The sequence below is a fragment of the Salmo salar genome, chromosome ssa01, assembly GCF_905237065.1.
Source record: "Salmo salar chromosome ssa01, Ssal_v3.1, whole genome shotgun sequence".
Classification (NCBI taxonomy): Eukaryota; Metazoa; Chordata; class Actinopteri; order Salmoniformes; family Salmonidae; genus Salmo; species Salmo salar.
In genome coordinates this window covers 92098331-92120774 of record NC_059442.1, presented here as the reverse complement: position 1 = coordinate 92120774, position 22444 = coordinate 92098331, and the positions used below count along the sequence as shown (strand labels likewise).

The following is a 22444-nucleotide window of genomic DNA, read 5'->3' as shown; positions in this document are numbered from 1 at the left end:
AATATGCTCCTGGAAGTGACTAGGTGAAGAACCTGCCATTACAGATGCAGTACTATTACTTTACCAACACTGCCATTTCATGGATTTGGGATAATTATGTATATAGCCTTAGTGGTAAATCTGATGGTTAGGGTAAAAAAGGTGACTATCTACATGCTAATTATGACTAATTGAAAGGTGTAGATGGGCAGGCTAGTTTCTTTTGGCATGTTTAGCTGAAGTCTCCACAGTAAGTTGTGAACAGCGCTATGAACTCAAGTAGGCCTAAGGGACTGTGCCATGGTACCATTGACAGGCACGTGTAGGGCTAAAGTTCTTCATTTCAGACTAGTGCATAGAATCGGCTTCATGAGACTCATCCACTTCATACAGAATGTTCTGAAGGTTGAGACTTCAGATATTCACCTTGTTTGTCACAGCATGCTCAAATGGTTAGTGTTATATTTGTTGGAATGACCATAGCATTGGCTACTGTACTACAAACTAGACAGACCACTTCCCCACTGATATGCTAGGATACAAAAGGTTTGCGTCTCAAATGGCACACTATTATTCCTATTTACTGCACTACTTTTGACCAGGTATTTATGGGTCTTAAATTAGTAGACTATATGGAATAGGGTGCCATTTGTTATTTAAAGTATTTTCAGATTCGGGATAGTAAGTTAGAACCCATTCTTCAGCTCACTGTCTGTCAACACTGGGTCATTGTCCAGCAGCAGTTTGCAGACTGGAAAAAGACCAGGCCAAATCCTCCAGCTGCGCCGTATGACTACGGTAATTTTATCAGTTGTGTGTTATTTCCATGGCACTTTGGTACATTTTGACAGATTCTGCATGTGAGTTTATTTACACTAGATGGGAGTGTTGCAAAGTCAATGGAGCTACCCAGATATCGATGTTGCTTTTGCGAACATTTCATAATTATATATTTGGCCTATACCTATACTTTTTTTTCATAAACTTGAGTATCCATTTACCACGTGCCAAGCCTTACTTTTTCCAATTACATTTTTTTCATTACTATTCATGTTCCTGCTTTCAGGTTCTGCGCGCTCTCGCTTTGTCTCCAGCGTCTCTTATTCCTACACGCTCCGGTGTAGGGACGGCCCTTGTCTGTGGAATGACTGGAACAGCAGACGGTAGGATGGCTGTGGTTGAAACGGGCTGACTGGGCATGGTGTGATAATTTTATTTTTCACCGATCATTTTGGGATGCTTTCCTTTAACGATCTCCCTGCGCCTTTTGTCTACTGTGCGTGTGAACGAGTTTACATTATCCAGCATGCTTTTTCATTACAGTTTATAGCTTTGTTACAGAAGACGGGACTGCGCTGTCCGTTTACTAAAGAAGACTACTAGATCTTGGATAATTAAACTCGGGCCAGGATGTCCTCAATACGGGAGGATTATAGGGCACCTTGGTGGACATATTGGCTACACAATTTCCCTCATGTCAACTTGAACTTTCAGCCCATCGACAACACGTTCACTCCCCAGGATCAGAACTACCAGCAGGTTCGTGGTAGACACCGAGATTTGACCCACGAGGGTCTCATAATCTCCATCCAAATTGGCACCGACCTTAATCCCAATATATTGCACAATTTTTGACCATGGCCTTCAGAGCTCTGGTCAAAAGCAGTGCACTATAAAAGTAATGGTAGGATGCCATTTGGGATTAAACCATAACATGCTGGCGGTTCCCACTTTTTCAGCAAGATGCTAGATATTTGTGAATAGTCATCTGAGAGATAGTGTACTCCAGAAAGGACATTATTTTATTTGTAAAAATAAGATTAAATGTAATGTTGCAGGTAGCCTTAACATTGCATTGTAGTCTGTCCTGTGTAGGCCGACCATACTTCTGCTGTTGGCAGAAATTCTCAGATAAAGCAGTTCATTAATTTGATAATCCTGATGGAAGAGAAAGGGATATTTTGTATCTTTAAAAAATAAAATATTTCACCATTCTTTAACCTCTCTAGGGTAGGGGGCAGTAAATGCGCTACTGTTTTTCAGCCATGGCCTGCAAAGTCATCATTCAACGTTCTGCCGCCTTCTGAGAGCCTATGGGAGCCGTAGGAAGTGTCACGTTACAGCAGAGATCCTCAGTTTTCAATAAAGAGAGTGTAGAAGGCCAAGAAATGGTCAGAGAGGGCGCTTCCTGTTTGGAATCTTCTCAGGTTTTGGCCTGCCATATGAGTTCTGTTATACTCACAGACACCATTCAAACATTTTTAGAAACTTTAGGGTGTTTTCTAGCCAAATCAAACAATTATATGCATATTCTAGTTACTGGGCAGGAGTAGTAACCAGATAAAATCGGGTACGTTTTTTATCCGGCCGTGCAAATACTGCCCCTTATCCCCAACAGGTTAATGTGAGTCTGGAAGGAGAGTTTACAGTCTAACCAGACACCTAGGTATTTGTAGTTGTCCACATATTCTAAGTCAGAACCATCCAGAGTAGTGATGCTAGTCGGGCGGGCGGGTGCGGGCAGCAATCGGTTGAAGAGCATGCATTTAGTTTTACTAGCATGTAAAAGCAGTTGGAAGCCATGGAAGGAGTGTTGTATGGCATTGAAGCTCGTTTGGAGGTTTGTTAACACAGTGTCCAAAGAAGGGCCAGATGTATACAGAATGGTGTCGTATGCGTAGAGGTGGATCAGAGAATCACCAGCAAGCAGCAAGAGCGACATTGATATATACAGAGAAAAGAGTCGGCCCAAGAATTGAACCCTGTTGCACCCCCACAGAGACTGCCAGAGGTCCGGACAACAGGCCCTCCGATTTGACACACTGAACTCTATCTGAGAAATAGTTGGTGAACCAAGTGAGGCAGTCATTTGACAAACCAAGGCTGTTGAGTCTGCCGATAAAAATGCGGTGATTGGCCAAGAATGATGAAGACGGCTGCACAATACTGCCTTTTATCCATGTGATATCGTTTTGACCTTGAGCGTGGCTGAGGTGCACCCGTGACCAGCTCGGAAACCAGATTGCATAGTGGAGAAGGTACGGTGGAATTCGAAATGGTTGGTGATCTGTTTGTTAACTTGGCTTTCAAAGATTTTAGAAAGGCAGGGTAGGATGGATATAAGTCTATAACATTTTGGGTCTAGAGTGTCTCCCCCTTCGAAGAGGGGGATGACCGCAGCAGCTTTCCAATCTTTGGGGATCTCAGATGATACGAAAGAGAGGTTGAACAGGGTAGTAATAGGGGTTGAAACAATTTCGGCAGATAACTTTAGAAAGAGAGAGTTCAGATTGTCTAGCCCAGCTGATTTGTAGGGATCCAGATTTTGCAGCTCTCTCAGAAAATCAGCTGTCTGGATTTGGGTGAAGGAGAAGCAGGGGGGGCTTGGCCGGTGCAGAGCTGTTGGCCGGTGTAGGGGTAGCCAGGTGGAAAGCATGGCCAGCCATAGAAAAATGCCTATTGAAATGATCGATTATCGTAGATTTATCGGTGGTGACAGTGTTTCCTAGCCTCAGGCAGTTGGGAGGAGGTGCTCTTATTCTCCATGGACTTTACTGTGTCCCAAAACTTTTGGTAATTTTTGCTACAGGATGCAAATTTCTGTTTGAAAAGCTAACTTTAGCTTTCCTGACTGTTTATATTGGTTCCTGACTTCCCTGAAAAGTTGCATATCGCGGGGGCTATTCAATGCTAATGCAGTCCGCCACAGGATGTTTTTGTGCTGGTCGAGGGCAGTCAAGTCTGGGGTTATATCTGTTCTTAGTTCTACATTTTTTGAATGGGGCATGCTTATTTAAGATGGAGAGGAAAGCACTTTTAAAGAGCAACCAGGCATCTCCTACTGATGGGATGAGGTCAATATCCTTCCAGGATACCCGGGCCAAGTCGATTAGAAAGGCCTGCTTGCTGAAGTGTAAGGGAGCGTTTGACAGTGATGAGGAGTGGTCGTTTGACCACGGACCCATTACGGACGCAGGCAATGAGGCAGTGATCGCTGAGATCTTGGTTGAAGACAGCAGAGGTGTATTTAGAGGGCAAGTTGGTCAGGATGAAGGTTCGTTGATAATTTGTGTGAGATTGAGGGCATCTAGTTTAGATTTAGATTAATAATATCCCAGTTTAGGTCACCTAACAGTACGATCTCTGAAGATAGATGGGGGGCATTCAATTCACATATGGTGTCCAGGGCACAGCTGGGGGCTGAGGGGGGTCTATAACAAGCGGCAATGTTAAGAGACTTATTTCTGGAAAGGTGGATTTTTAAAAGTAGAAGCTCAAATTGTTTGGGCACAGACCTGGATAGTATGACAGAACTCTGCAGGCTATCTCTGCAGTAGATTGCAACTCCGCCCCCTTTGGCAGTTCAATCTTGTCGGAAAATGTAGTTGGGGATGGACATTTCAGAATTTTTGTGGCCTTCCTAAGCCAGTATTCAGACACGGCTAGGACATCAGGGTTGGCGGAGTGTGCTAACGCAGTGAATAAAACAAACTTAGGGAGGAGGCTTCTGATGTTAACATGCATGAAACTAAAGCTTTTACAGTTACAGAAGTCAACAAATGAGACTACGTTGGGAATTGGTGTGGTACTGGGGGCAACGGGGCCTGGGTTAACCTCTACATCACCAGAGGAACAGAGGAGGAGTTGGATAAGGGTACGGCTAAAGGCTATAAGAACTGGTTGTCTAATGTGTTGGGGAAAGAAAATAAAAGTAGCAGATTTCTGGGCGTGGTAGAATAGATTCAGGGCATAATGTACAGACAAGGGTATCGTAGGATGTGAGTACAGTGGAGGTAAACTGGTCCCTGGAGGCACCAGTTAAGCCAGGTGAGGTCTCCGCATGTGTGGAGGGTGCGACTTACGAGCTATCTAAGGCATTTAGGACGGGGCTGGGGGCTCTATAGAGAAATAAAACAATAATAACTAACCTAAACAGCAGTAGACAAGGCATATTGACATTAGGGAGAGGCATGAGTAGCCGAGTGATCATCGGGCCCGATGAGCAGCAATAGGTGAAGTCGGGGCCGTTCAGTAGTCGCTACTACGCTAGAGCTGGAGATATGGCGATTCAGAAAGCTAGCAGGCCGTGGCCAGTAGATGGATCTTCGGCGACGTTGCAACGGAAAAGCCTGTTGAAACCACCTCGGACAATTATGTCGGCAGACCAGTTGTGATGGATCGGCAGGGCGCCGTGTCGGCAATAAAGGCCAATTGGCAAAAGAGGTATTGTAGCCCAAGAATTAGCTGGTCGACCTCTTTGGCTAGCCGGGAGATGGGCCTAGCTCGAGGCTAGCTCAAGGCTAACTGGTCCTTGCTTCGGGACAGAGACGTTAGCCAGGAGTAGCCACTCGGATTGCAGCTAGCTATCTGCGGTGATACGGTGTAAAGGTCCAGAGCTTGCGGTAGGAATCCGGAGATGTGGTAGAGAAAAAGCAGTCTGATATGCTCTGGGTTGATATTGCGCTGTGCAGACTGGCAGGTATTGACAGAGCTGAGGCTGGCTGGTGTCCGAGTTAACGGTGAAGACCGCTAGCAGTGGCTAACTGGCTAGTAGATAGTGTGCTGGCTAGCCTCTGATGGGAGTTTCGGTTCTAAAGTAAAAAACAATAGCAGATTCGTACCACATTGGGTGAGGCGGGTTGCTGTAGAATATTTTCAGTCCGTAGATGGAAAGTGAGATTAAAATATATACAAAAAAAAACCCAGAGGAAAACGATTATTAAAATGCAACAAGACACCTCCGACTACTACGCCATCTTGGATAACTTCTTGTTTTATACCACACCCAATAACCCTTTAACTATTTATTTAAACCCTTGTTAATGGAAGTAAACCTGTGTGAACATCAGACACAGCATATTTCACATCTCTCTTGTAATCACACACAACACAAAAGATAAGGAAGCTGATGCTTTTGGCTTAGCAGACAGGAATGCCAGAGGAGAGGAGAGTGCCAGACTGTCATGGGGTAAGCTACAGACTGCACACATTGTTTCCTCACACTTCCAAATGACCAGGCAGGCCACCAAGTCCTTGGGATGAGCAATGTTTCAGATCTTACTTTCCACAAAGACTGGGTTTATTTCAAGGAATGTTGTTTTCTATAGCGTACAGTGTAAATTAGATGTCTAAAATAGGGACAGACAGCTTTCATTTATTTTTCAAAGTGGCTAAAGTGAGACACCCACCCTATATTTGCTGGTTTTAATTAGGTAGGTAATGTGGAGCCTTTTCTGTAGGGGTGAACAAGTTTAATGGGAAAGCGTTAGTAAGAAAGAAAGCGATGGGGAGAGAGTAGAGGGATGGGAGAGAGCAGAGTGATGGGAGAGATTAGAGGGAAGAGGGATGCAGTGGAGAGGGAAGAGGGATGAGTGAGAGTAGAGAGAGGGATGGGGAGAGAGTAGAGAGAGGGAAGACAGGGATGGGGGAGAGTAGAGCGAGGGAAGACAGGGATGGGAGAGAGCAGAGAGAGGGATGGGAAGAAAGGGATGGGGAGAGAGCAGAGAGAGGGAAGATAGGATAATTTACATTTTAGTCATTTGGAGGTGTACCTGTGGATGTATTTCAAGGCCTACCTTCAAACTCAGTGCCTCTTTGCTTGACATAATGGGAAAATCAAAAGAAGTCAGTCAAGACCTCAAAGAAATTGTAGACCTCCACAAGTCTGGTTCATCCTTGGGAGCAATTTCTAAACGCCTGAAGGTACCACGTTCATCTGCACAAACAGTAGTACGCAATTATAAACACCATGGGACCACGCAGCCGTTATACCGCTCAGGAAGGAGACGCGTTCTGTCTCCTAGAGATGAACATACTTTGGTGCGAAAAGTGCAAATCAATCATTTAACAACAGCAAAGGACCTTGTGAAGATGCTGGAGGAAAAGGGGAACAAAAGTAGCTGTATCCACAGTAAAACAAGTCCTATATCGACATAACCTGAAAGGCCGCTTGTGGAAGGCTACCCAAAACGTTTGACCCAAGTTAAACAATTCAAAGGCAATGCTACCAAATACTAATTGAGTGTATGTAAACTTCTGGCCCACTGGGAATGTGATGAAAGATATAAAAGCTTAAAATAAATCATACTCTCTACTATTATTCTGACATTTCACATTCTTAAAATAAAGTAACTGACCTAAAACAGGGAATTTTTACTAGCATTAAATGTCAGGAATTGTGAAAACTGAGTTTAAGTGTATTTGGCTAAGGTGTATGTAAACTTCCGACTTCAACTGTATATGAAAGGGGATACCTAGTCAGTTGCACAACTGAATGCATTCAACTAATAGATAATTTCTTGTATTCATTGTGAGGCACAGCTGAGTGAGCATATTTTGCTCTTTTTCTTACTGGACTGGTGGCCTGCATCTGATGGTCAGTCTGAGGGGAGGTCTAAGCAGCAGTGAGGCTGCCTCACCCGACTCACCGTCCCTCCTCTCTCCCTCCCTCCGCTGAGAAAAGAGGATACAGCCATCTAGCTGATGACGGACCTTAAGTCCCGCTGCATTATTTCTGCCTCGTACACCAATTCATGTTGTTACTCCTATGGCCAGAGAAAGTGAAATATTCCTTGACATGAAAAAAGATACAAGCCACTAATAATAACAATGCAAGCTTATGGAAACACTTTGCTATACTCATTCATTGCAGCTATAGTGCTAGTTGTAGCGTGAGTAGAAGTAGGCAGAATGCACATTTTTATGGCTTAAAAGTGTTGAACAAAGTGTTGGGAGTGCTGAATAACAACCCGAACATGAACTTACTCATAAAAACAGAAGCTCTTTGCTGTATTCGTTGAGTCTCTCTAGTCATGGTTTTGAAGTCTCACAGTATCAGCTTTGCTGTGCTTTCAAGGCTTCTTTTTACGGTCTATGGCTCGAGGGAACTGTGCAGACATGGTGAACTGAGCAGTAGCAGTGTGTGGATAAAATCACTAGGGAAGCCATATTACAACCTATGTGTTGTGATAATTGCATTGTTTGCCTTTTTAACCTGTTAATTCATATCCCTTGCGACCATGAAATATAGGCCTAAAGGCTGAGACAATAAGAAGACATAGTGGCAGAATAAATTCAACCACACCTTTGTTTTATCACAAAGCCGGATAGCAACCTCTGTCCAATGAAGTCCACAAAGCATATTGCATGTACAGTAACAGACAGTTACATGACCTACAGCATGGTCAAGCAACTTCATTTTCCCGACTTTTTCGGACCACTGAACAACTATTGATTTAGAACCACTGACAGTTACCGCAAGTCACAAAGAAAACAGGAGCTGCCTCCACTATTCCAACACCATTTCAACATCATCAAATCACCTCTGCTTAGTCTAATACAGTGACATCTAAACAAATTAGTCCAGTTTAATGTAAGCTAAATATGATGTGGCTGTCCATGGTTCTCATTTCTGCGTGTGTGTGAGCGTTCTTGCAAGTAGAATTTTTTTTTGACTCACCCTTGTAGAGAAACGCCAATGCCATCCTTCTCTCATGTTTATGAAACGGTCTAACACTCTGTCATACAGTACGCGCTTTTAGTGTTTTTTTGACCTAGGCTACCTGGCTAAAATGCTTGCTCCCTAGCCTAAATTACATGCATGGGCAACGTTAGCTAGTTAACATTAGCCTTCTACATCTAGCTACATATTGAACTTCCATCCTCTCAGGCCAGGGGCACAACAATGTATGAATAAATGGTTGGATCAGAATTGCCATTATAATCATTGGCCAGTATGGAGAATTTTGTAAAACCACAAGTCCAGCTCAATCTTAATCCATGGCTAATTTTGGAAAGGGCCAATTTTAGCTAGCTAGCCACCAGAGGCCAACACAATGAGATGCAACAATTAAAGTTTTACTGTCAATGACGTATGCTCTCAATGGGATTTGATAGGAGTGACGCCAAAATCCAAGCTGGCTTCCCTTGACAGTTTTTTTTTGATGCGCCGGACCATTCACAGTTGAGCTCGCTCAGTTTAGCTCAATACTGATTGGCACATTTTTTTTAATACCTTTTTTTATCAAGGGAGGCCAAATGCTCGCTGGCTTCCCTTGCCTTCAATGCTACGGGCGGCAACAATGTCATACTCGTTTGGACCAGACAACATCAGATAGATGGCTTACACGTAGAGAGACAGAGGGGTGCTTTCTCCTGTGAGATACATTCAGCCTCTTGCCAATTGAAAGAAAATTATGAAACACAGAGAGATGCAAGATAATTTTTTTATAAACATTTTTTTCTTGGTCACTTTTTTGGGGAAGCCTGGCTTCCTTTGAATACACACCTCTGGAATACACACCTCTTTGCCAGTGATAGGCCTATAATTGCAGTTGACTTGCTTCCTTAGCCTGCCGGGCAGGTGGAGTTCTACCTTCAGACACATGAAATGGTTCAAAATGGGCACACTTGGCCTTCTCGACGCTAGCGCTGCTGAATCAAGTGCACGTACCGCAAACAGTGCAAAACGAATAAAAAAATTGGGATGCAAGGCTTTATCGTTGGGTTTTTTAAATACATTTTTGGACTGATTTCCTTTAACATTTAAATAAATATATTTAAGCCGACCCCTTGTGCGAAACACTGCTTTAAATGACTGCTAGTTTGATGGTTGTAGCCTTCAATTGTCCCATTAACAATTACTCATATTAGAAAACGTATTTAATTTCAAACTTCACATTTCTCAAGTGTAGGCTACTTATCGTAATGAACAATGTAAGCAAAATGCCTGCGATAAGTGATCAGTATGGTCGGTGTTGATTAGTTTGTTTCTGTCTCTAGGAGAGACATAGAAACCACTGCACAGGGAAACACCAATAAATTGGAGACCAGCTGACTAGAGTAGATGGTGACATGACATGTGCATGTTTTCCAGGCTACTTTGAAGCCACAAGAAGCATGCAGGATGGGACTGACTGATGTTTCTATTGGTAATGACATGCCTTGGAACAGTTGTCAGGTCTGAAGTGGCATGATTTTTTTTGTGCTGCAAAATGTAACTTTTTGGATGATCTGACCAAATTCACAAAGAAATGTGAGTTATATATCCTTCATTCTCATTGAAAGCAAGACTATGAAGTGGTATATCTGTTCTATGTGAGCTATTTCTATGCTTCCCGTTCTTAAGTTTTGTTTTTGTGTGTTTTAGTTTCAGTTTTGTACAACAACTTCAAACAGCTGAAAATACAATATTTTTGGTTATGGAAAATATATTTCACAGCGGTTTTGATGGTACAATAATTCTCAACACTATACATTCCTTGTTTTGTCACATAAACTGAAATTAGGCAAACTATTATAATTTTAGCAACCAGGAAATGGCGGAGCGATTTCTGCATATTGCACTGTTAACTGTCAATAGTAATGTTGAGCTTCTCATCTCAGTCAGTGACAGTGGGAGGTGAGTCAGAGCTGATTGGGGTGGGAGGAGAGAGGATGAAGGATCTCCATGGGAGACAATTGACTCCTGTTCGAATGATCATCAACCACCACCATGCAGCCTGATAGATAGCCTATAGCCAGGGGTGTAATGTTCAAGCGCTACGCTATCCTGCCACGCACACTACGCTAGCCTGCCACACTCTCCTATCTGTCCGTGTACTAGGCTTCTTGCACTAATGCTGCAATTCGAAAGCAATACATTGACACAGTAGTCAGAAATGAACATTCCACAAGTTATGGCTCTTGTGGTGATTATTGATCACTACAGCTGCTGTGATGATGTTATTACTGCTGAAAATCAGTAGATCTGACTGACACTGGAGATCACTAGGCCCAGACCCCTACAGGCCTATTATATCTCAAGGCTACAAGGGTCTGACTAGACTTACTACAATAGATCATCATGAAGAAACAGACAGTATTTGCTCTCATATTTAGGGCCAGGTTTTCCTGACAACATGACCTGGTGATATATTCTGGTCAGAGGTGATCGGACAGCCACCATTCGTCGGCACAGTGTGTGTTGTCTTTATTATCCCATTATGGAGGGTAACCATCTGGAACTCCAATCAGCCTAATCACCCACCAATGCGTTGTGGATCCGGTTATACTCTACCCTATCTGGCATCAAGAGCAGGAGTAAGCCAATAATGTGTCTACATTTATCCACAGAGCCTAATGCAATGTGTTAAATGGCCAGCTATTGGCCTGTTAATGAGTTTACTGTGCTTATCCCCTATATGTTGGCATTAGACTATATGAGATTGTGAAGCAGGTTGGATACATAGTTGTGGTCAGGGTACAGGCCTCTGTACTGTATTGAATACAGTAGAACTGCTGGTTGGCTGAGGATATGATGCCTTTCTACAGACAGTGCTATCGTGACAGAACAAACTGTTTGCCTATTCAGCATAGAACACTTAATGTTAGATGATAAAGAATTCCAATTAAGAAAGACAGATAATATCCTAAAAAGATGAACTAGCTCTCATTCTTAATGCAATTCTCTCTCTAGTCTCTCTACTCAACTTTATCAGATATTGCTGGCATCGATCTCTCCACATAGTCAGTCTGTGGAGGGAGGTTATTGAGTGGCCCCCCCTTGCATGACTCAGACGCCACATCAGAATGAGCTGTAATTGGCCAGTTTGAGCAGAGCCAATGTTTGAATTCCTCTGGTTGGCTGCGGCCCACAGAATGAAGTGGAATGCAAGGGTCACAGTCTTACTGAAGGACGCTTTCTTTCTGATGGGTTTAGTGTGCGTGTGCGTGCATGTCTGTTTGTGTGTGTGCGTGCATGTTTGTTTGTGTGCGTGCATGTTTGTTTGTGTGTGTGCATGTGTGTTTGTGTGTGTATTATGGAAAGGATGGCTGATTCTCACATATGCCTGGCCTGTAGATTCTCACTCTCCATTGGACACTGTAAATGGGGCTCTAATCTTGTGAATCACCTGACCTGAGAAATTTATGAACTACAGAATTTTCCTCCATGGTAATTTAGTCTAATGCTCATGCACTCTACGGACAAACAGATTATTATATTGATTCAGCATCATGTCTTCTGTTTGGTATGAGTCTTTCGACTTTTGTTACATGTCTGTGCAGAAGCTGAGGACTTTTAGATAGCTAGTACGCATGTCTGTCTCCTATACAAATAGACTTGTCTGTGGAAAGAGACAAATCACTTTAGTCATGTGATAGTCATTTTGGCCTCAGCAAGCATTGCGTTTCCTGCTGTAAGATCTGTTCTGCTCCTCATCTCTCTCACCAGAATGGGAAGAAGGAGGACACAACCCAAAAATAGTTCTCACAAAAATAGGTCATGACCCAATTTCTCCTCATATCACATTGCCTGCCTGCATCTGTGTGTGGGTGCGTCAGAGAGGGAGAAACATCTGTTCGTAACTGAGAGGAATGGAAGGGTCAAAGTGTCTCTGTCCATATTATTTTTCTTCCTCTTCTCTTTGACCCAACGCTGTTAGTGGTATCTGCTTCTGTTTGCATTATGGAAGCCAGCTTGATCAGACGTCACGAGAGGCCCACGACTGAGGCAAGGAGAGCCAGCTGTTACCACCATTATTACATAATTGATTTGTTGAATATCTTAGTCTTTTGGCAGAAACAACTGGTAATACGCCTAACTGGTAAATAATGAATGGAATGGATGCTAATGTCCTGTATAGAAACACTTAGGCTGCTGAGTCAGCTGTACAAGCCTACACTACATTATGTACAAATGTCTGTTTGCGTCCAAAATTGGACCCTATTCCCTATATAGTGCACTTATTTTACCCTATGGGGTAACATTAGGGTCGTAGCCTATCAGTCCATCCAGTGGTCCCTCAGGTCCTCTAATGTTGTGTTGTGGTGCAGAAACAATATTTCAAACAGTAACTGTCAGAACTGTCAGAGACATAACACCCTCCTGGGACACTGAGATAACACAGGCCAGGGTATTTGACACACACACCAGGATCCTGCAAAGCTGGCCGCCCTGGGTTCTTCCTTCCTGCTAGCTGACTTTGTCATATCCTGTCAGGTGGCCAACAGTAGATTAGACTATCCAAACCACTGACTTTCCCACTGACTCAATAAGGTCAGAATCCTAACTTGACGACTGACTCTCAACTGTCAGTGAACATTCAAACTGTGCGTGACCATTTCAGGTTATCATTTGGCTTGACTGGATTTCCACAACGTGGTTGTTTTATGTACAGCCGGTTAGAGAGGCGCACAGATTGCACAGAGCATGGCCCACACTAGAACATCATTATGCAACATCCCATGTTCAAATGACAAAATTAGTCACATTATGACCTCATCCAACCTTGTTAATAACCCAGGGATGACAAGGAGAGGGTCAGACACTCACTGACCTTTCAACTCTACTCAGTACACTGATAAATCTATCAGATTAGCTCATCCTGACATACAGGCCTGCTCTCTGTCTGTGCCACACTGTAGAACACAGTAGCCTATAGACTGGTTAAGCCAGGCTGAATGAATACATAGACTGACTGTTGTCTAACCACTTCATAGACTGACTGTTGTCTATATAATTGCAGAGAACTTGGTTTCAGTTGACCCCTCTTCATCCTCTGGGCTTTTTGAAGATGCCCAGACTCCCAGGCATGCTGGCTGAAAGGAGAATTGATTGAATCGGGATAAAAGATGTCTGGCGACCACAGACATTGTACACACACTACTAGTACACACTCATACACACACCCTTTTACACACACACATCGATCTTTCTGCCTCAATGGCTTTGCCTACTCCTTGGGAATTATGTTCCACTTCAGTGCCTCCAAACAATCCCTTCCTCCAGACATCCTTCCTCTTGTCTTCATCCCTCCGCTCCCCCCTTGCTCCCTTCATCTGTTTATCAGTTGTTCTCTCATCTCTCCCTCACTCACTCTCCTACTTCTCTCCCCATCTTGTAATAGATGAAACAACCACTGTGTGTCAGCCATTGAAATGAACTGCATGGTGTTAAGTCAACAGCAGACACTATGATATGGGACAGGGGTTCTTGTGGCTGGAGTTATGAGGAAAAAGCATGTTTCTCCTTCCGATGTAGAGATGATGTCTTTTCACTGATCTTAGCCTATGTCCTTTGAGTTGATGACGTCAAACAGCTACAGACATCTAACAGCTCTTCTGAATTCCAAACATCCAGTGTAACTGCTATTTTGTGTCCTTACTCCTTATTGTAGTCATCGTTATATTCATTGTTGTGTATCGTATGACAATCATTGCCATTTAAACATGTGACAAGTTGCATAATGAAGATGCTCATTTGATCACATAGCTTTCTTCACATTCTTCAATTACCTTTTCACTCAATGGCTGAGTTTGTCTGGCTCATGTGGTAGGGTTGTGATGGGATAGGGGTCAAGGGTTAAAACTATCACTCCAATGTTGTGGAACTACATTTGTTGCTGTCTTTCCTCCTGGGAAAAAGAAGAGCTTAACGCTGCTAGTTTTGGCCTAGCGGTTTAGGCCTCAGCATGGTTTGTCTGAAGTATGACCATTGTATTTCCTCAGGCTGCGCTTGTTGGATTGTCCGTCTATTTGTTTGACTGTTGATAAAGTTGATTCTGCCTCTAGGTATAAATTTGTCTTTTTCCGTTGTTTCTGTGGGCTCTGTCTCTGCTTGAGGTTTCAAACTGTGGTGAGAATAGCTATAAGGGCCCACAGATGGATTACTGTACGTCCCACAAGTCCACTTGCCATATGTTTAATGAGGTTACAAATGAACAAACACTGTTAGTCTGGTTGGAAAGGAAAACCACTATAGAATTGTCGGCAAGAATGTCAATCTTTTCATCTGGCATTGCAGATTTGCTGTCTCTGTCGCTTTCTAGCTCTGTCTTTCTCGCTCTTTTTCACTATCTCCTCTCCTCCTCTACCCCTCTCTCTCCCTCCATCTCGCCATCTCTCTATCTAAACTATCTCTTTCTTCCCCACATAAGTGTGTAACCAAATTGTCATAGCTCACAGGAATTCACCTTAGCCTACTTAGCTCCAATGTTGGCTAGCCAAACTCTCTATTCCATGTAGTCAGATAGGGTTCTGTTGATTAGCATCTCCTTATTGCCATCTCTGGAGCTGCTGGGAATGGGTGTTTTGTTGTGTTTACATGGGCTGCCTGTCCTTCTGTCCATCCCTAGTACTGGGCCCATATTCATGAGAGTAGGAGTGCTCCTCTAGGATCAGGTCCTCCCTGTCCATAATAATCGGATTCATTATGATCTAAAAGTTTCATTAGATCAGCACTTTTACTCTGTGACGCTTGATAAATGCGGGATCTTACAAGACGAGTTACTATACTATTCATCCAGACTTGGCTCTGGGAAAATGCGGCTGCAGTAGTTACAGTACTAACCCACAGTACTGTGTTATGTAATGTAAGCATCAATATTGATTCTTGTCGATGTTTAAAAAGAGGGCTGTTGCGGTGGTCATATTACCGTCACACGTCATTCATGAGTCATGACCGCAGTCAAATTCCACGTGACCATTGAGTCAAGATAATCTCCTCTTATGCACTCTGGACATGTGTTGGTAGTACCCAACTCACTAACAACCATCGGGTCGCTAATGGCCTGGAATTCACTGCTCTGTTGTCCCTCCATCAGGTCCTAATGACCTGGTACTCAGGGCTCTGTTGTCCCTCCATCAGGTCCTAATGGCCTGGTACTCAGGGCTCTGTTGTCCCTCCATCAGGTCCTAATGGCCTGGTACTCAGGGCTCTGTTGTCCCTCCATCAGGTCCTAATAGCCTCGTACTCAGGGCTCTGTTGTCCCTCCATCAGGTCCTAATGGCCTGGTACTCAGGGCTCTGTTGTCCCTCCATCAGGTCCTAATGGCCTCGTACTCAGGGCTCTGTTGTCCCTCCATCAGGTCCTAATGGCCTGGTACTCAGGGCTCTGTTGTCCCTCCATCAGGTCCTAATGGCCTCGTACTCAGGGCTCTGTTGTCCCTCCATCAGGTCCTAATGGCCTGGTACTCAGGGCTCTGTTGTCCCTCCATCAGGTCCTAATGGCCTGGTACTCAGGGCTCTGTTGTCCCTCCATCAGGTCCTAATGGCCTGGTACTCAGGGCTCTGTTGTCCCTCCATCAGGTCCTAATGGCCTGGTACTCAGGGCTCTGTTGTCCCTCCATCAGGTTCTAATGGCCTGGTACTCAGGGCTCTGTTGTCCTTATAATCACTCTGACATCAATGCAAATGCATTCTAAAATCACATCACTTTTAAAACTCACCTCAAGAGCAGGTTGAAATTGAGTAAAACATGGTCGTTGTGGAGGTTTCATAGCCTGACACAACGAAATTGACGCATTAAGAAGGAAAGAAATTCCACAAATTAACTTTTATTATTATATTTGTTTTATTTAACCTTTATTTAACTAGGCAAGTCAGTTAAGAACAAATTCTTATTTACAATGACAGCCTACCCCTGACGACGCTGGGCCAATTGTGCGCCACCCTATGGGACTCCCAATCACATCTGGATATGAGTCAGCCTGGATTCGAACCAGGGACTGGAGTAAGATGCAGTGCCTTAGGTACTGTATATATGTGATGAGATGTATAGATATTATGGACAGTATGTGGATAGAATATTTAGTATATCTGTAGGATAGTAGGATATGTACAGCGATAGTTGAATAGGATGGCATTGAATAGAATACAGTACATACATATGAAATCGGTACAAACGTTATGTCAACATTAATAAAGTGACCGGTGTTCAATGACTATGTACATAGGGCAGCACCCTCTAAGGTATAGGGTGGAGTAACCGGGTGGTAGCCGGGCTAGTAACAGTGACTAAGTTCAAGGCCGGTATCAACGCCGAAACTTGTATATCTGCCTAAGGACCTACTAATCATTTCGGTAATGTTCTGCCTACGGCTTAGAATGAAACATAGCCGTAATGCTGAGGCGGCTTTGGCACTCACTACACTCTTAAGCTCTTGATGGTTGCTAGGCAGTGCTTGTTAACCCTTTTCCTGACAGTTCAAAACTTTGCAAGGCATGTCTCTTCGCATAGCCCATCATTTTGTATAGGCCACCACTAAGCATGTACTGTTTTCTTAACCACAACCTGCTGGATCCATAAAGAATTACTGTGGGAATAAATATCACTGAATTATGAAAATATTGGAATAAAGTAGACTAATGCAATTGAAGGCATGTATCAAATTACTTCTACTGAAAGTCATCCAATTAAATGTGAAGCAATAGCCTACCCAGTGTGGTCAACTACATGATCATTTCCATACCATTGCGCTGATTTGAGACAAGCGTGGGGACGTCTTGATAAATCAATAAATGTCCGATTTTTGTTTTCCCTGAATCTCTATTTGGATATTGATTAGGCTACAATTAAGTTAGGAAAATGTTATCTAAATTGAGGTGAGTGCTGCTCTTGATCATCTTGTCTAGTTGGCTGATTTATTCAATTTTTCCATGTTATGTAGTTTAACAAGGGGATTACTTTGCTGTGACTTCACTGACTTGTCTGATCATTTTGTTTCACTGAATCTCCGTCTGTATATTTGGTTAATTCTCTGGCTGGGCAAGTGAAGGTGATCATCTATAACTGATCAGATACATTTAGCATGCTATAATGTAGACTAAAGAAAGTGTGTTATTTTGCTTGACTGCATATAGGCATCTCCAGAAGGTTGTAAAATATGAATATGATTTGAAATATGATGAAGGTAAGACACCTGTCCCTAACAAAGCTCAGTGAGGGTAGGAAAGAGATGAAACGTGGATCAAACAAGTGTGGGGCTTGGGCTCTGATTAAAAATATAGTAATGTGGGAAAAATATTTGTTGTATTTTATCTGTTATATTCCATTATGTTTTTACTATCAAATATGTGTTGACTGTAATCAGGTAGGTAGGTGAGTCTGGTCTGTTTTAATGAACAAAATAACCAACTATTGATTTAATTTGTCTGAACTCAAACTATTCTGTTCTTTTGAAAATACATGTTATTAGTCTTATAATGTTTCTTAGCACCTGCCTAAACAAATTAATTATGGATTCATTTTTGATGGTGTACATTAAAACAGACGCCCACCCACATCTGCACACCACTACTAACACTAGTCCCCGGCATGCTGGCATGCACACGGGAGGTATGAAAGGTGTATGCAGGCAAGAATGTGGTAAAATGGGCCTGTTTGTTAGGGGGTCATGTAAACATTGGCCATTTTTTTTATAGGCAAAATACCCTAAATCCTATATGAAACCAGTTGAAGGATATAGCCCAAGGTTGGTGACAATACTAAAGTCATTTTTCTCACACACATACTCGCGCCACACAAGCACACATTCACACACCACCTCGTTTATCCCCAGAGACTAGCTGTTTGTGTTGAGGAATGTGGTGCAGGCTAGCGTGACAAATTTGCCGAGGCCTTTTAACGTTGGGTTGTAGCAGTGATGCAGTACTGTAGAGGAGGAGGCAGAAGCCCTTTCCCATCCCTCTCTTCCCGTCTCATCCATTACCCATGGGCCACTCTGCTCTCCCCTTACCTCCCTCCCCCGCTCTGCGGGGACTTAATGGTGTCCCAGCTGTGAGTGTACATGGGCAGGCCCAGCCGAGTCCACTCTTCTGGAAACACCGCCGAGGACATCCCCCGGTGTCAGAGTGGAACAGGCAGAGACTGGGAGGATAAAGTTAGACACTGAGGCGGACTGCTCCATTGGCATTTAGAGAAGGGGGGTTGCCTCTCGCCTGCCTTGTGATTCATTCATCTTTCCTGCATCAACTGTATCCGAACTCCCGGAACATCTTCTCAAGGCAGTGTGTGTAGGTCTTCACTTGCCTGTAGTATGTTGTGTTTGAAAAAGTGCACTTTCTGCTGTCAGGGCACCATGACAATCAAAGGTTCCTGATCCAGTGGCTATGCAGGAACACATAAACTTGCTTGTCATCTACTTTAAATCACTGATGTGGCTCTCGTTTAACAGGCAGGTAGTGTTGCGGTTAGTGTTGGACCGGTAACCGAAAGGTCGCTGGTTTGAATACCCGCGTCGACAAGGTGAAACATTTCACTGCACCTATCATACTACTATGGCTGACCCTGTAAAACAACACATTTCACTGCACCTCTGTCCTCATCAGTAGATGTCACTGTCCAACGTAGAGCGCACAGTGCCTGGGGACTGGCCTCCAACCACCCACACGCAGATGTTCACCACCTGCAACAGCACAGCACAGCATACACAACACATGTGCACACACATCACAGCACTGCTGTTGGTGCCTAGGAGGAAGACAGACAGACAGCCACGGGGCTTGGCTCTCACATCATATCTCCAAGCTCCTCTCCAACCTGGAACACAGCATGATTTAATACTGCTTAGATAATGTACCCAAACAGAAGGACTTGTTTCTCTCTTCTATGTGCAGCAGTGATGACAGAATGTAAAATGTATCTATTAACCTCTTGTCTATTTCATGAGAGAAGTTGTCGCTTTATCAGAGATTTTTCATGTTTGAAATGAACACCAGTTAGTGAGGTACTTCTGTATACTGTCTGCAAAATGCCTGAATGAAGTACCCTGGCTGTGACTGGACCTAAACTGTTAGAACTGGCTGTGACTGGACCTAGACTGTTAGAACTGGCTGTGACTGGACTTAGACTGTTAGAACTGGCTGTGACTGGACCTAGACTGTTAGAACTAGCTGTGACTGGACCTAGACTGTTAGAACTGGCTGTGACTGGACCTAGGCTTTTAGAACTGGCTGTGACTGGACCTAGACTGTTAGAACTGGCTGTGACTGGACCTAGGCCACACTGTTAGAACTGGCTGTGACTGGACCTAGGCCACACTGTTAGAACTGGCTGTGACTGGACCTAGGCTATTACTGGCTGTGACTGGACCACTGTTAGAACTGGCTGTGACTGGACCTAGGCCACACTGTTAGAACTGGCTGTGACTGGACATCGGCTATTAGAACTGGCTGTGACTGGGCCTAGGCTGTTAGAACTGGCTGTGACTGGAGCTAGGCTTTTAGAACTGGCTGTGACTGGACCTAGACTGTTAGAACTAGCTGTGACTGGACCTAGGCCACACTGTTAGAACTGGCTGTGACTGGACCTAGGCCACACTGTTAGAACTGGCTGTGACTGGACATAGGCTATTAGAACTGGCTGTGACTGGACCTAGGCTGTTAGAACTGGCTGTGACTGGACCTAGGCCACACTGTTAGAACTGGCTGTGACTGGACATAGGCTATTAGAACTGGCTGTGACTGGACATCGACTGTTAGAACTGGCTGTGACTGGGCCTAGGCCACACTGTTAGAACTGGCTGTGACTGGACATAGGCTATTAGAACTGGCTGTGACTGGACCTAGGCTGTTAGAACTGGCTGTGACTGGACCTAGGCTGTTAGAACTGGCTGTGACTGGACCTAGGCTATTAGAACTGGCTGTGACTGGAGCTAGGCTTTTAGAACTGGCTGTGACTGGAGCTAGGCTTTTAGAACTGGCTGTGACTGGACCTAGGCTATTAGAACTGGCTGTGACTGGAGCTAGGCTTTTAGAACTGGCTGTGACTGGACCTAGGCTTTTAGAACTGGCTGTGACTGGAGCTAGGCTTTTAGAACTGGCTGTGACTGGACCTAGACTGTTAGAACTGGCTGTGACTGGGCCTAGGCCACACTGTTAGAACTGGCTGTGACTGGACCTGGGCTATTAGAACTGGCTGTGACTGGACCTAGGCTTTTAGAACTGGCTGTGACTGGACCTAGGCTTTTAGAACTGGCTGTGACTGGAGCTAGGCTTTTAGAACTGGCTGTGACTGGACCTAGACTGTTAGAACTGGCTGTGACTGGGCCTAGGCCACACTGTTAGAACTGGCTGTGACTGGACCTAGGCTATTAGAACTGGCTGTGACTGGACCTAGGCTGTTAGAACTGGCTGTGACTGGACCTAGGCTTTTAGAACTGGCTGTGAGTGGACCTAGGCTTTTAGAACTGGCTGTGACTGGACCTAGACTGTTAGAACTGGCTGACTGGACCTAGGCTTTTAGAACTGGCTGTGACTGGAGCTAGGCTTTTAGAACTGGCTGTGACTGTACCTAGACTGTTAGAACTGGCTGTGACTGGGCCTAGGCCACACTGTTAGAACTGGCTGTGACTGGACCTGGGCTATTAGAACTGGCTGTGACTGGACCTAGGCCACACTGTTAGAACTGGCTGTGACTGGACCTAGACTGTTAGAACTGGCTGTGACTGGACCTAGACTGTTAGAACTGGCTGTGACTGGGCCTAGGCCACACTGTTAGAACTGGCTGTGACTGGACCTGGGCTATTAGAACTGGCTGTGACTGGACCTAGGCCACACTGTTAGAACTGGCTGTGACTGGACCTAGACTGTTAGAACTGGCTGTGACTGGACCTAGGCTTTTAGAACTGGCTGTGACTGGACCTAGACTACACTGTTAGAACTGGCTGTGACTGGACCTAGACTGTTAGAACTGGCTGTGACTGGACCTAGGCTTTTAGAACTGGCTGTGACTGGACCTAGACTACACTGTTAGAACTGGCTGTGACTGGACCTAGACTGTTAGAACTGGCTGTGACTGGACCTAGGCTATTAGAACTGGCTGTGACTGGACCTAGACTGTTCGAACTGGCTGTGACTGGACCTAGGCTTTTAGAACTGGCTGTGACTGGACCTAGACTACACTGTTAGAACTGGCTGTGACTGGACCTAGGCTGTTAGAACTGGCTGTGACTGGGCCTAGACTGTTAGAACTGGCTCTGACTGGGCCTAGACTATTAGAATTGGCTGTGACTGGACCTAGGCCACACTGTTAGAACTGGCTGTGACTGGACCTAGACTGTTACAACTGGCTGTGACTGGACCTAGGCCACACTGTTAGAACTGGCTGTGACTGGACCTAGGCTATTAGAACTGGCTGTGACTGGACCTAGACTGTTAGAACTGGCTCTGACTGGGCCTTGGTCACACTGTTAGATCTGGCTGTGACTGGACCTTGGTCACACTGTTAAACTGGCTGTGACTGGGCCTGGCTTTAGAACTGCTTGACTGGACCAGGCCACATGTTAGAACTGGCTGTGACTGGACCTGCTTTTAGAACTGGCTCTGACTGGGCCTTGGTCACACTGTTAGATCTGGCTGTGACTGGACCTTGGTCACACTGTTAGATCTGGCTATGACTGGGCCTAGGCCACTGTTAGAACTGGCTGTGACTGGACCTAGGCTATTAGAACTGGCTTAGACTGGACCTAGGCCACACTGTTAGAACTGGCTGTGACTGGACCTAGACTTTTAGAACTGGCTGTGACTGGGCCTAGGCCACACTGTTAGAACTGGCTGTGACTGGACCTAGGCCACACTGTTAGAACTGGCTGTGACTGGACCTAGACTGTTAGAACTGGCTGTGACTGGACCTAGGCTATTAGAACTGGCTGTGACTGGACCTAGGCTGTTAGAACTAGCTATGACTGGACCTAGGCTGTTAGAACTA

At 44.5% G+C, this 22444-nt stretch overlaps 1 protein-coding gene across 2 annotated transcripts in view; it reads left to right on the top strand.

Moving 5' to 3' along the window:
- The first annotated feature begins 964 nt into the window (after window positions 1-964).
- LOC106610147 (protein tweety homolog 2-like) overlaps window positions 965-22444 on the top strand; it is a 98487-nt gene continuing 77007 nt past the window's right edge. The window contains exon 1 of one of the 2 annotated variants that reach the window (XM_014209326.2): window positions 965-1518. In XM_014209326.2, the coding sequence (XP_014064801.1) occupies window positions 1390-1518 (129 nt within the window). In that variant the 5' untranslated portion in view covers window positions 965-1389. The remainder of the gene's footprint in view (window positions 1519-22444) is intronic. The other variant, XM_014209327.2, reaches the window with a different exon arrangement.